The sequence below is a fragment of the Fukomys damarensis genome, unplaced genomic scaffold (assembly GCF_012274545.1).
Source record: "Fukomys damarensis isolate Sample0158 unplaced genomic scaffold, DMR_v1.0_HiC HiC_scaffold_19, whole genome shotgun sequence".
In the NCBI taxonomy this organism is placed as follows: Eukaryota; Metazoa; Chordata; class Mammalia; order Rodentia; family Bathyergidae; genus Fukomys; species Fukomys damarensis.
Genome location: NW_022900931.1, coordinates 24,289,014 through 24,301,431, shown reverse-complemented (window position 1 = coordinate 24,301,431; position 12,418 = coordinate 24,289,014). Strand labels below are relative to the sequence as shown.

The following is a 12,418-nucleotide window of genomic DNA, read 5'->3' as shown; positions in this document are numbered from 1 at the left end:
TCTTACCAAAGAATAAAAGAGGACATTTCTTTTTCTTTTCTTTTCTGTTTTTTTTTTTTTTTTTTTTTTTTTTTTTTTTTTTTTTTTTTTTTTTTGGTACTGGGGATTGAACTTGGGACCTTGCACTTGTGAGGCAGATGGCAGCACCATTGAGCTAAATTCCTGGCCCAAAAGAACACATTGCAACCTGCAAATATGTCCAGCAGAAGTAAGAAGGTATAGCTGGCTGGGTGTGGTGGCTCATTCCTGTAATCCCAGCACTCAGGAGGCTGAGGCAGGAGGATCGCTGTGAGTTCGAGACCAGCCTGGGCTACATAGTGAGTTCCAGGTCAGTCTCACTACATAGTGAGACCCTGTCTCAAGAAAACAAACAAAACAAAACAAAACAAAAAAGTATAGCTGAAAAATTGTGGCAATATGATCAGTTGAACTAGAGAGGACACTGTAACTCCAAGGAAGATAGTGTACTTTTTTTCTGCTTATTTGGAGATTATTATGTGCTTTTTCTTTATTCTATTAATATATTGTCTTACATTTGTTGATTTTGTGTGTGTGTGTGTGTGTTAGGTATTGAACCCAGGGCCTCAGAGATTAGGGAAAATGCTGTTTTCACTGATCTATACTTTTAGCACTATTTGCTGATTTTTGATTTATTATTATTAGGGATCAGAGTTTTGTTATGCAGTCCAGGCTGGCCTTGAATTCACTATATATCCCAGGCTGGCCTTGAACTCATTGAAATCCTCTTGCTTCAGCCTCCTTAGTGCTGGGATTACAGACATGCACCACCCATCTGGCATGATTTTCAAATGCTAACCTTAAATTTTTTGGTAAACCCTAATTGGTCATGATGTATTATGTCCTTCTTACATATTGTTGGATTTGATTTTTGGTATTTTGTTAAGAATTTTTTGCTCTCAAGGAATAGTTATATGTACTTTTCTTGACATAGCTTTGTCTGGTTTTGATATCCAACTAATGACTGTCTCATAAGAATTAGTTGGAAAGTTTTTTTTCTTCTGTTTTCCCACAGTGTTCATATAAGGACCTATGTCATTTTTTTTCCTAAAATGTTTGATCTTTGCTGATGCTATGTGGATCTGGAGTTTTCTTGTAAAAGGGTTCTAAGTTATAAATTCAATTCCTCTAATACATAGCCAAATTAATGTTATTAATGTTAGATGATTAGACTTAAATCTATATGTATTATTAAAAATATTATTGGATGCCTACCATGTGAAGAGTGTTGCACTGGGTGTTGGAAAATACAGATGAAAAAGCACATTTCCTAGCTCTTAGGAGCTCATCCTTTATTTAATAGGCGGTGTTTAAAACACAGCAACACATAAGGTGAAAAAAAAGGGCACACTTCCTGTCTCTGTGAAGATTATACTTTAGCAGGAGGTGTTTGAAACACAGTAAAACATAATGTACCAAAAGATTGATCATAATAGAAGTGACATAATAGAAGCATTAGAAGAAAAATTTTCCACAGTACGTAGGAAAGTTACAGGAAAGGTATATTTTCAGATGACATGAAAGTGTAAGTTTACCAAACTGACAGGCAGAGCAAAGTGATTCAGGCAGAAGGTTTAGTGATTGCAGGGACCCTTCAGGGAACCAGAAGCAGTTGAAGATTATTTAATTTTAAGCAAAAGCTGGGAAGTCAGACAGATAAAGCTAAACAAGGCCAGGACTTTATAACAAACTAGAGCTGGATAAAGAAGAGACTCATTTATCTCTCAGTAGTTTGAATTTTATCTTGTGAGTCTTGGGAAAACACGGAGGAATTCTGAGCAGAGGAGTCATTTGATGCAAATCTTTGCATATGGTAGATTGGATGAGGACAAGAGCAGAGGTATGGTGAATGGCAAAGAGTGTCAGTTCAGGAGAGAGATGATGAAAGATGTACTTTATAAATGATAAGCAAAATGGTCCTACTAAGTTTGCCAGCTTGATGGTCACTGAGGTGACTATTTTAGGGTAGTAAAGGCAGAAGTTGAGAGAGTAGTAAAGTTAGAGTAAAAAAAGATGAGCAAATTGCAAAAGGAAGTATGGACTACTTTTAATAGGCAATTGGCTGTGAAAGGTAGAGAACTTCAAATCTATGTAAAAAGATGAGATAGACAGAAGAAATTTAAAGTTGTACTGAGACAATGAGACAAGGGGAATTTAAATTTACATGAAGAAGAAGGGGGAAAAGTGGGAGACTTTTTTAAGATGGAAAGAACTTGGATATGCCTACATGCTGAGACAGGGGTGAATGAAAAATGGGAGGCTTAAAATATGGAAAAGAAAGGAGATCATGGATAAAGGCAGGTCACTGAATAGGTTGGGAAGTAGAGAATCTAGGCACACATACGTGCAGAGTAGGAAAATAGGTGAAGGAAGATCCAGACGGGACAAAGAACAGGGTGGCATCAAATAGAGAATTCAGACGTACGTCATTTTCTTAGGGAAATAATAAAGTGGTTTGTCCCTCAAAGAAAGAGGAAAAAGCTTAAAGTTGAACAAGTGGGGAAGAGCAGCAATGTTTGGAACATGGAAGGAAATATTATGGTTTATACCCATATGTCCCCAAAGGGTCTCATGCACCCATAGGTGGGGCTTTTGGAAAGTGATCAGATTACGGAACTTATAGCTGACTTGCTGCTGTTAGGAGGTGGGGTCTGATCAGAAGAGGTGGGTCACTTGGGGCATGATCCAGAAGGGCAAATATCTCCCTTCCCAGCTCCTCCCTTACCCTTTGTTTGCTGACCACCACGATGCGGGCAGCTTTCTTCTGACCAGAGCCTTCCTCTATGGCGTTTCTGCCTGGAGCCTGCTGACCAGGGACTGTTAACTGGGAACTGTTACTGGCAAAGCTGAGACTCCAATCCATAAAATTCTACAGACACTACTCTCTAAAACTGTGTGATTCGTTCTTGGGGCATAATAGAGGCTGATGTTTGCATTATATATGACTAGAGCCTTTTGGGTTGGCTGAGATAGAAAAGGAAGGGGTTTAAGGATAAGGAAAAGAATAGGATTGAGACGGAGGAATAAAGAGGATAATGTGTTTGCAAAATCATGATAAGTAACAGGAATAATGGACTTTAGTGGTGGACAAAGTTAGGATAACAGCCTGGGATAAGTTAGAGTCTAAGATTTCAGAAATGGAGCTATTTTGGGTGATGAAAAAGTCATGTGAGGGGCAAGGAGGTGAGATGGAGTAAAGGCAAATTACACGAACTTGCAAATCTCTGTGACAGCAAGATTCGACAAAGAGAGGATTTTATGGTTTGTATCTAGTTTCCCCAAACTTGGGGCTTTTGGGAAGTGAGCAGACCTTGGGTGTGTGATACTCATCAGTGGATTATTCCACTGATGAATTTCTAGCTAAATGTGCCATTGGGAGGTGAAGTTAAAGGACATGGGGTCAGAGATTTAGCTTAGTGGCACTGCGCCTGGCAAGCACAAGGTCCTGAGTTCGATCCCTGGTCCCACACACACACAAAAAGGACATGGGTTCCCCTCCTTCTCCTTTGATCCCTCTCTGCTTCCCATTGCCCGCCATGAGCTGTCTCTCTTCTGCCATGCCACAGTGGACTACAGACTGAAGCCACTGAACCATTATAACCATAACAATGCCTTCTCCCTCAATTTGGGGGTGTTGAGTATTGTGTGCCAGGGATGAAGTAACTGAGACATAGGAAGAAGGTGGAACAGTGAAAAAGTGAACCAGAGTCCTAACTAAATGATGTTGACACATAAAGGGGAGAAAAAAGGAAACAATGTGGTATAGTCACATGACCTAGGCTTCAGATATGATCACAGAATCAAAAACCACCTTTCTTGACTCTTTTCAACATTTTTGGTGAAAATATGTTACATATACATATATATATATATTATCTTCATAAAATCTTAAAAAGTGGATTATATAGGGTAGAAAAAGAATAGTGTTTCCCACCTTAGCCCTGTATCTTTTGAGACCATTTTTAGTGAGCTTACATGCACAAAAATTTTTGAGATTTGGCATATATTGATAATACTATATTTTTTTTGTAGTTAGCTGTTTAATTGTGACTCAGTGGCATTCACATACTATCTCTACCTTTAGTGAAAATCATCACATGGTAATAGATTTGCCATTAACTATTTCCTATTCATAGATATTGGTCTTATTTCCATTTTTTTATGATTACAAAAATGCCATGTCATTATTGTACATACTTTTTTGTGCTATAGTGTTCTCTAAAGTACCTATTGGTGAAAATTTTAAATTGAAGGTTATTTTGATCAATTCTACTACATTTCTCTTCAAAGTACTGTACTAATTTACATTTTTGTCAATACAGTTATATTTGAGAGTAACCAAATCTCCACCTCTGTAACAGTAATATTATAATTCCAAAATATTATAATTTTACTATATGTGCTGCAGAAGTAAGCACCAAGATATTATAATTTTAAGATATCAGTTCTCTAGGAATATAATTCAACCAGTCAACATAATAAAGTGAGGAAGGCTGCTACTGTCAGTCAGCCAAAATGAGTTCATATTTTGGTTTTGTCACTTGCCATCAGTGCTAATTAAATCATTTTAAGTCAGTGTTGTGGTAAATTTACGCCTTGAGTGTACAAGAAACATACTTCTGGATAATTCCCTATATTTATAATTATAGAGCTCAGAGAAAATGCAGGCTTTAGATAGTTCATTATGCTTCCCGAGTTTGTCGGGAATTGAGCTGATTCCATTGTCCCCGCCCGTCCAGGGTTAAATTTTCAAAAAAAAAAAAAAAGGAACACAAGTTGAAAGTGCGCTGTTTCAGTAAGTGCCATCCTGGAAAACCCAAGAAGAGATGATAGACAAACCAGGCTGGGCATTTTGGACGTCTCTATTCTATGGAGGAGTTAAGCTCCTCCATACATCTCCTGTGGGCAACCAATTTGAGATCACAGGTTGCCGGGTACCACAGGATACTATGGTTAAAAAGAAGGAACTCTGCCAGTTTTCAAGATGGCCCAGGTTCTCTTGAAGTTCCCGGGCACCGGCCTCCGGAAGCAAGATGGCGCTTTCCCTCAGCACCTCTCCAGCAGAGCGATTTCCACTGTGTATAGTCCGCCCACTGGTGGGGTATTTTTGCCATTATCCAAGATGGCGAGCTATGCGGCCGCAAGGTTTCCAGGTTTCAATATGGCTCCCCAAAGAGGCGCCGCCGAAGAGGTTAATCTCCGGAACGAAGCCAAAGAGGGCGGAAGTGGCGTAGCGGAAGTAGTCGCGCTGACAACCCCGCCCATGGAGTACGAGTCTGTGCTGTGTGTGAAGCCAGACGTCAGCGTCTACCGGATTCCACCCCGGGCCTCCAACCGCGGCTACAGGTACTAACCCCGAGGCACCGCCGCACAGGCGCGCCCGTCGGGCATGACGCTTGTCTCCTTAGGTAGTGTGCTGCCCGCTCCTGCAGTTGCCACCGCTGGGTTGTCATCTAGCTAACCTGTCTCCCGACGTCCTGTTCTCTTGCTTCGCTTCTACTCTGCAGTAGCCTATCCTTGTTTCTGCCCTTTTACATTTTTGCTTCTATTTTATTTATTTTTCCACCCTGCATCATCCTACCTCTCCTCCCCCACACTCCTGGGGACATCCATCTGTCTCCATCAGGCGCATCCATTCATGCCTGCTCCTTCCCCAGTCACTTCCGTTCGTTTTTCCCTGTGTCCTTCAGCTTGCAGCCTTCATCACACACCCGTTTCCAATTCTTCGTGCACACTCGTGAGTAATTATGGTGTTTCTGGTCACTGTTTGGATGATGTAATTTAATCTTCTGTGCTGTTGTCATTTTTGCCATCGATATGATCATTCACCGTTCGATCTTTTTTTTTTTTGCCAGAGGGTAAAGGTTATACATTTGCCAGTGTTAGCCCATTACATTTCTTTTCATTATATTTTCTTGTTTATATGGTATTTTTTTTGCCTCCCCTCACTCCCCTTTTAACCTCTTTTCGTATTTCCTCTAGAGTTAACACAGCATTTTCTCTATAGGGCCTAACAAGCCTTGTAATCCACGACTGTGGGGATCTGAGGGTATTATAGTTTTGTAGTTGAAAGAGACTTTACTGGGTTATATGTTTAAAAATATGTTTGAACACTAGCCACTTAATAGCTATTAATGTGGGAGCTGATCTTAGCCTTTCCAAACCTTAGTTTTCTCAACTGTAAAATAGAAAAAAAAATTAATGCTAGTATCAGATCCTCTTCTTAGGGCTCTCACAGGGGACTTTGGATAGTGTAATGAAATCATATAATGGATGTGAAAGAATACATTACAACATTATATATGTAAGATAATGTTTTTTCTCTTTGGGACCCTTATCACCATGGTGATTTTTCTCATGGTATTTATCATTATTTTGGCTTAAATGATGCTTTCTCCTTGGGCTCATTTTGCCTCTTTACCTGAGGCTTATTCATCACAAATCAATGTCCTTGTGCACTGGGCCCTGTGAGTTTTACCTCTTGGCAAAGAGGTAGGAAGTTAGCAGGCAGACCCCAGATCGACCCATGAATAGCAACTAACATGCTTTCTGATTGTCACAGGTTTTACATAATTATGACTTGCCTTAGGCATCACCTTCTGTGGGAAGCCCTGACTGACCCTTCCATTCTGGTTTAGGAATTGTCTGTCTGTGCTTCTCTGTTGCCCCTTCTGCTTTGTATCTGTCACTGTGCTCTTCATTCTAGGCTGTAATGGATTGTTTAGTCTCTTCTTTTACCAGAGGAGACTATGAACAGTGTGAGTTCTTCCTAAACTTTGTATCACTAGGGTCTAGCACAGTGTCTGGCACATGGTGGGCACTCTTAAATGTGCACTGAGAGAAGAAATTAGATAATAAAGATCAACCTAATGACATAAGTTAACATTGATTGAATTGCTAAAACAAGTAAAAGAGCTTAATGATTTCAAACCTTTTTTTTCTATGAAAAAAAGCTTTTTTCCCAGGCTTTAAAAAATACTCCTTTTAAGCTGGGTGTGGTGGTACACACCTGTAATTCCAACACTTGGGGAGGCTGAGGCTGGAGGATGCTGTGAGTTTGAGGGCAGCCTGGGCTACATAGTGAGTTTAGCGCCAGCCCAAATTACAAAGCGAGACCCTACCTCGAGAGAACAAAACAAAACTCCTTTTACTCATCTGCACACTCAACTTTTACTTCTAGTTTACCCACAGCCTTTAGTCTTGTATTAGTGCAATGAGCCTTATTAAAACATAATTCTTAATTTTTCTTTTCCATTACCCTTCTGTTTTCTGTGCATCTTTTTGGTATTTCTTAGTCTTGAGGAGGCATTTTTTAGTTACTCTTTTTAGTGTAATAAATAAACAGAACAATAAAAATGAACATGACTTCATTTATTTACTACGCTACCTTTGGCAAATCACTGAAATCTTCTGAGCTTTAGTTTTTTCATCTATAAAAATGGATCTAACCAATAGCTTTTCAAGATCCTATCACTTCATTTTCATAAAAATGGTCAAAATGCCTAGTACATAATAGACACTTGATAAATGTCTGTCTCTCCTGCTCTCCCTCTCTCCCTTCTGCAACCCCTGCCCGTATATGCGCACATGCGTGCTTGTGTGTGTGTGTGTGTGTGTGTGTGTGTGTAGCAGGGGTTGAATCCAAAGCTGCATATATCATGCTAGGCAAGTGTTCTATCACTGAGCTACATCCCTAGCAAATAAATGTTACTTTTCTGTCTTTTTATCTACATAGTCTTTCTTATTGTTACCAGAATCCATTTTATACTATGAACATGATTTATTCTCTAAGCTGCCATTGAAATACAAACTGGGCTTTTTTGGCAAGCAGGGGAATCTTTGAGTGACTAGTAAGATCAAAGAGAGTAAGTTACTTGATTTACTTAGTACAAACTGCTGCTTTCTAAGCTTGCACTGACCAGAGTTTTAGACCATGAGAAGTAAAATTTAAGTTAATAAGAAAACTTATAAATGAGTAGAAAATGATTTTCCAAACTATAAAACTTTAAAAAAATTTATCACTCCCCTTTCCCCTTGCTAATCAATATTGAACTCTATAGTGTGTGTTTTAATGCGATACAGAGAATACTGGACTTTGAAATGAAGCATTACTACTGTGTTGTCTTTCCAGGAGATGGGGGATCAGGCTTTTCATGGCTGTTATAAGGGTTTAATAAAATATACCTGTGGAATCTCATTGTGATTCATAATGATTTATACATAAAGTTTATTGCTAAGGTAAATGAACATTTGAGCTTAGTTTGTAGTATTGTAAGAAGACCAACAAAACTAAGAGTTCATTAGGCCAGATTTTGAAGTGGGAGAAGAACTGATGTCCAAGGCTAAGGGGAAACTGCTGCTCTGAATGTCCATTCAGTTACCAAGATTTTTAAAAATATTAGGCATGAGGTATACAAGATAAAGACAAGGAACCTGTCCAAAGAAACATCTAGCAGTCTTGTTCTAATGTTTTCAATAGCCTGCTTAAGCTTTTATGTAGGATAAGCGTAAATGTTATGGCTAGAATAAGCAATTACTACTTAAAAGTTAATAGATGGAGACCTGTACAGTGCTCTAATCTGGTTCAGAGTCAAATACTTAAAAGTGTTTGGGAACAGGGCTTCAGGAAGTAAAGGAATTGGGCTGGGCATTTAGCTCAGTGGTGCCGGTGCCTTCCTCAAAAGCTTAAGGTCCTGAGTTCAGAGTTCAATCCTGTACCAAAAAAAAAAAAAAAAAAGAAGTAAAGGAATTGCCAGGTGTGGCGCATGCCTGTAATCCCAGCACTTGGGAGGCTGAGGCAGGAGGATCACTTTGAGTTCAAGGCCAGCCTGGATTACACACTGAGTTCAAGGCAGTCTGAATTATAGATAGAGACTCTGACTCAACAAACAGCCAAGTCACAAATGCAGGGTTTTATAAAATTGGTCGTAAGTAATGTTTTATATTTCATTCAAATTCATGTACACACAGATTATAAGTGTTCAGTGTGTTCTAATGTTTCCATGGGCATTTGTATATCCATTCCAGATGTCTTTCTTGAACTCTGGTCTTGTCTTGCATATTCACTTTCATATCCTACGTCTTCTCTTGAAAATTCACTAGATATCTCAAATTCAGTGTATTCAGAATGGAACCCTGGACCTTTCTTCCTAGCTATATTCCACATAGGGCCTTTGTTTCAATTATTGACAACTCTTTAGCTCAGGCTGAAAACCTTGGAGTCATCCTTGACTTCATTTTTTCTTTTGTGCCACACACCTACATAATCTATTAAAAATTCTGCTGCTTTTATCTTACATACATCCAGAACCTATCCAACTTCTGGTATTATCTTTTCTAAGTCATCATCATGACTCATCTAGATTACTACTGCAGCCTCTTAACTAATCTTCCTGCTGTAGCCATCTTGTCTCTGCAGCTGTTTTCTACACAGCAGACAAAATAATCCTTATAAATATAAGGGAGATGAGGTTACACATCTGCTTAAAACCCCTTTGACTCAGAGTAAAAAGTGAAGTTATTTTCATGGCCTACAAGGCCGATTGTGTAGCCACGCTGTTACCTTTGCTACTTGGTTTCTTACTCTGTTCTAAGCACAGTAGTTTCCTTGATGCCAGCCATGCTCCCTCCTCGGTCCCACCTGCGCTTGCCACTTCCTGTGCAGAGAGAGTTTCCCCAGGTAAATAAATGTGGGTAATCCTCTCACTTGCTCTTCAGTTTTTTTTTTTTTTTTTTTTTTTAATTGAACTCGGGTCCTTGTACTTGCAAGGCAGGCCACCGAACCGCTGAGCTAAATCCCCGGCCCCGCTCTTCAGTTTTGTGCTTATCTCGCCTTCCTAGGGAGGCCTTCCCTGACCTTCTTCTTGAATGCTGCTGCCCAGCTCTCCCACATTTCCTTACCTGCCTCTTCATTTCCTTTTTACCTTAGTATTTATAACCTTCTAAGATACTAATTATGTTATATATTATGTTTTCCTTATTATCTGTTTCTCTATTAGAATGTAAACCTCACAAGTAGAGGAATGTTTTGTTTGCTGTTGTATCCTAAGCGTCTAGAACAGTGTTTATGACTTAGTCACAGGCAGTTTAGTGAGAATCTGTCTCAAAATAAAAATAAAAAAGGAGTGGGAATGTAGCTCAATGCAAAGGCCCTGGTTTCAATTCCCAACACTGAAAAGAATTAAAAAAAACAAAACAAAACTATAAATATTGGTTGAATTCAGTGAAAGATATTATGTTTAGTGATTTTGACCCTGAATATTTCAGTTAGTAGGTAGACTTTGTCATTACCTGATCAATAAAGCATCATTATGTAGAATATCATGTACAGTATGAAAATGGCATTATGAGAAATTTCTTTTAAATTAAATTTTTTTATCCCATTAATCCCCTCAAGCCCCCTCTCCTCCCTGTGTACAAAAGCTTCCATTTTTCCTTCTATTTTCACATTTTTTCTTGTGAAAAATTTCATTTTTAAAATTTTTAATTAAAATTTTTTCTTATTGTGCTGGAGATTGAATCCACAGCCTCATACATGCTAGGAAAATTCTCTAGTAATGAACTACTCCTCCAGGTCCAATAAATTTTATTTTAGTTTCTTTTATTTGTACTTTTACATGTTTTTAGACTTATTAGACTAAAATCCTCCAGTAATAGTACTGATTTTCACTCCTTTGGACTACATGCAAATGACATATGTATATAAGGAGATCATGATTTATTCTTGTTGTCTACTATGTAAGAAGAATAGGTAACCCAGGACAAGGGAATAAAGTGTGGCAAATGATTCTGAGAAGGCTTTAGTGTACTGAAACGCACCTGAGGCTTCCCATTTTCCTGTCCTAGGGCATCTGACTGGAAATTAGACCAGCCTGATTGGACTGGTCGCCTCCGAATCACCTCCAAAGGGAAGACTGCCTATATCAAACTTGAAGATAAAGTTTCAGGTAAAGTACAGGGGACCCTCATGTATCAAGGATATTGATTTGGTGTGCTTTTATAGCAGCTTAGTGATTGGAATGGAAATAGCTGTTAATTAGTATTCTAGTTTTTGCTTCCTTTGCTCCAAGAGCTTCTTTTTCTTGTCTGTCAGGGGAGCTCTTTGCTCAGGCACCAGTAGAACAATATCCTGGTATTGCTGTGGAGACAGTGACAGATTCCAGCCGTTACTTTGTAATCAGGATCCAGGATGGCACTGGTAAGGGGTCTGGGATTTTAAATGGGATGAGTTTAGGGAAATAGTTAATGTACTGCACTTTAATAAAACTGTGTCCTTATTGCATCTCTTATTTCTGTTTAATAAATTTTCTTTCCCTTTCTTCAGAGTTGTTGTAGTTGCTGACAGAGGATTAACATGTTGTTTGTAATAGATGTGAACGCAAGTTTTAAGATGTAGTAATTAATACATAGGACTTTTGGTAATGCCTGTCAAAAGAATTAACACATTTTGCTCATTTATTATTTATGGTAGTTTTAGTGGGACTGTCTTCAATTATCTTTCTAGGGCAATAACTCAATCATTTGTTCATACTTTGTAATAGAGGCTGGTAACTAGAGATAGATAAACAATAAATATTTTAGGTTTGTGGGTCATATAGTGTATATTGAAACTACTATATTTAGTGTTGTTATTGCAATTTGAAAATAGTTGTAGATTGTATATAACCAGATTGATGTGACTGTATCAATAAAACTTTGTTTACAAAAACAAGCCGTGGTGGGTTTTGACCATGGGTTGTATGTAACTTACCAACTCCTGATCTATAAGAAGATGTTTTACCATTACAGACTTTTATCTAGTTAGGTTGATATATTTTCTTTTCTTTTTCTTTTTTGGTTTTTTTTTTTGAGACAAGGGTCTCACTATGTAGTTGAGACTGACCTGGAACTCACTATGTAGCTCAGGCTGGTCTTGAACTCCCAGTGATCCTCCTGCCTCAACCTCCTGAGTGCTGGGATTATAGGCGTGTGCCACCACACCCGGCTTGATATATTTTCATTGGGTGGAAGTTGTCACAGGGAGCACTTCCTATTCTGTGTTCCTGTCTTTTTCTCAGGGCGCAGTGCATTCATTGGCATTGGCTTCACAGATCGGGGAGATGCCTTTGACTTTAATGTCTCCTTACAAGATCACTTCAAGTGAGTGAAGCTTGTCTTTTGTTACCAAGTTAAACGGTCATGGGATGCTGCTTCTCAGTTGAATGGGCACTGTCTTTTACCCCCTGGTTTCTTTATTTGGTAAACTAGCTCATTGTGAATATAAATCCCCCCATTCACTCTTTTCCATAAGCTTTCTCTGTATCTATTCTGGTTCCTTTTTTTACAGGACCTTGTGCTTGTAAGGCACGGTGCCACTGAGCTAAATCCCCAGCCTCTCAATAGCTGTCTGGAGATATATATG

The 12,418-nt window shown here is 38.8% G+C and overlaps 1 protein-coding gene across 1 annotated transcript in view; it reads left to right on the top strand.

Annotated features, from left to right (window-relative positions):
* Positions 1–5,281: 5,281 nt before the first annotated feature.
* The window catches only part of Necap1 (NECAP endocytosis associated 1), an 11,842-nt gene continuing 4,705 nt past the window's right edge, over positions 5,282–12,418 (top strand). Inside the window, exons 1-4 of the mRNA XM_010607838.2 lie at positions 5,282–5,364; positions 10,864–10,964; positions 11,111–11,215; positions 12,075–12,156. Of these exons, the coding sequence (XP_010606140.1) occupies positions 5,282–5,364; positions 10,864–10,964; positions 11,111–11,215; positions 12,075–12,156 (371 nt within the window). The remainder of the gene's footprint in view (positions 5,365–10,863; positions 10,965–11,110; positions 11,216–12,074; positions 12,157–12,418) is intronic.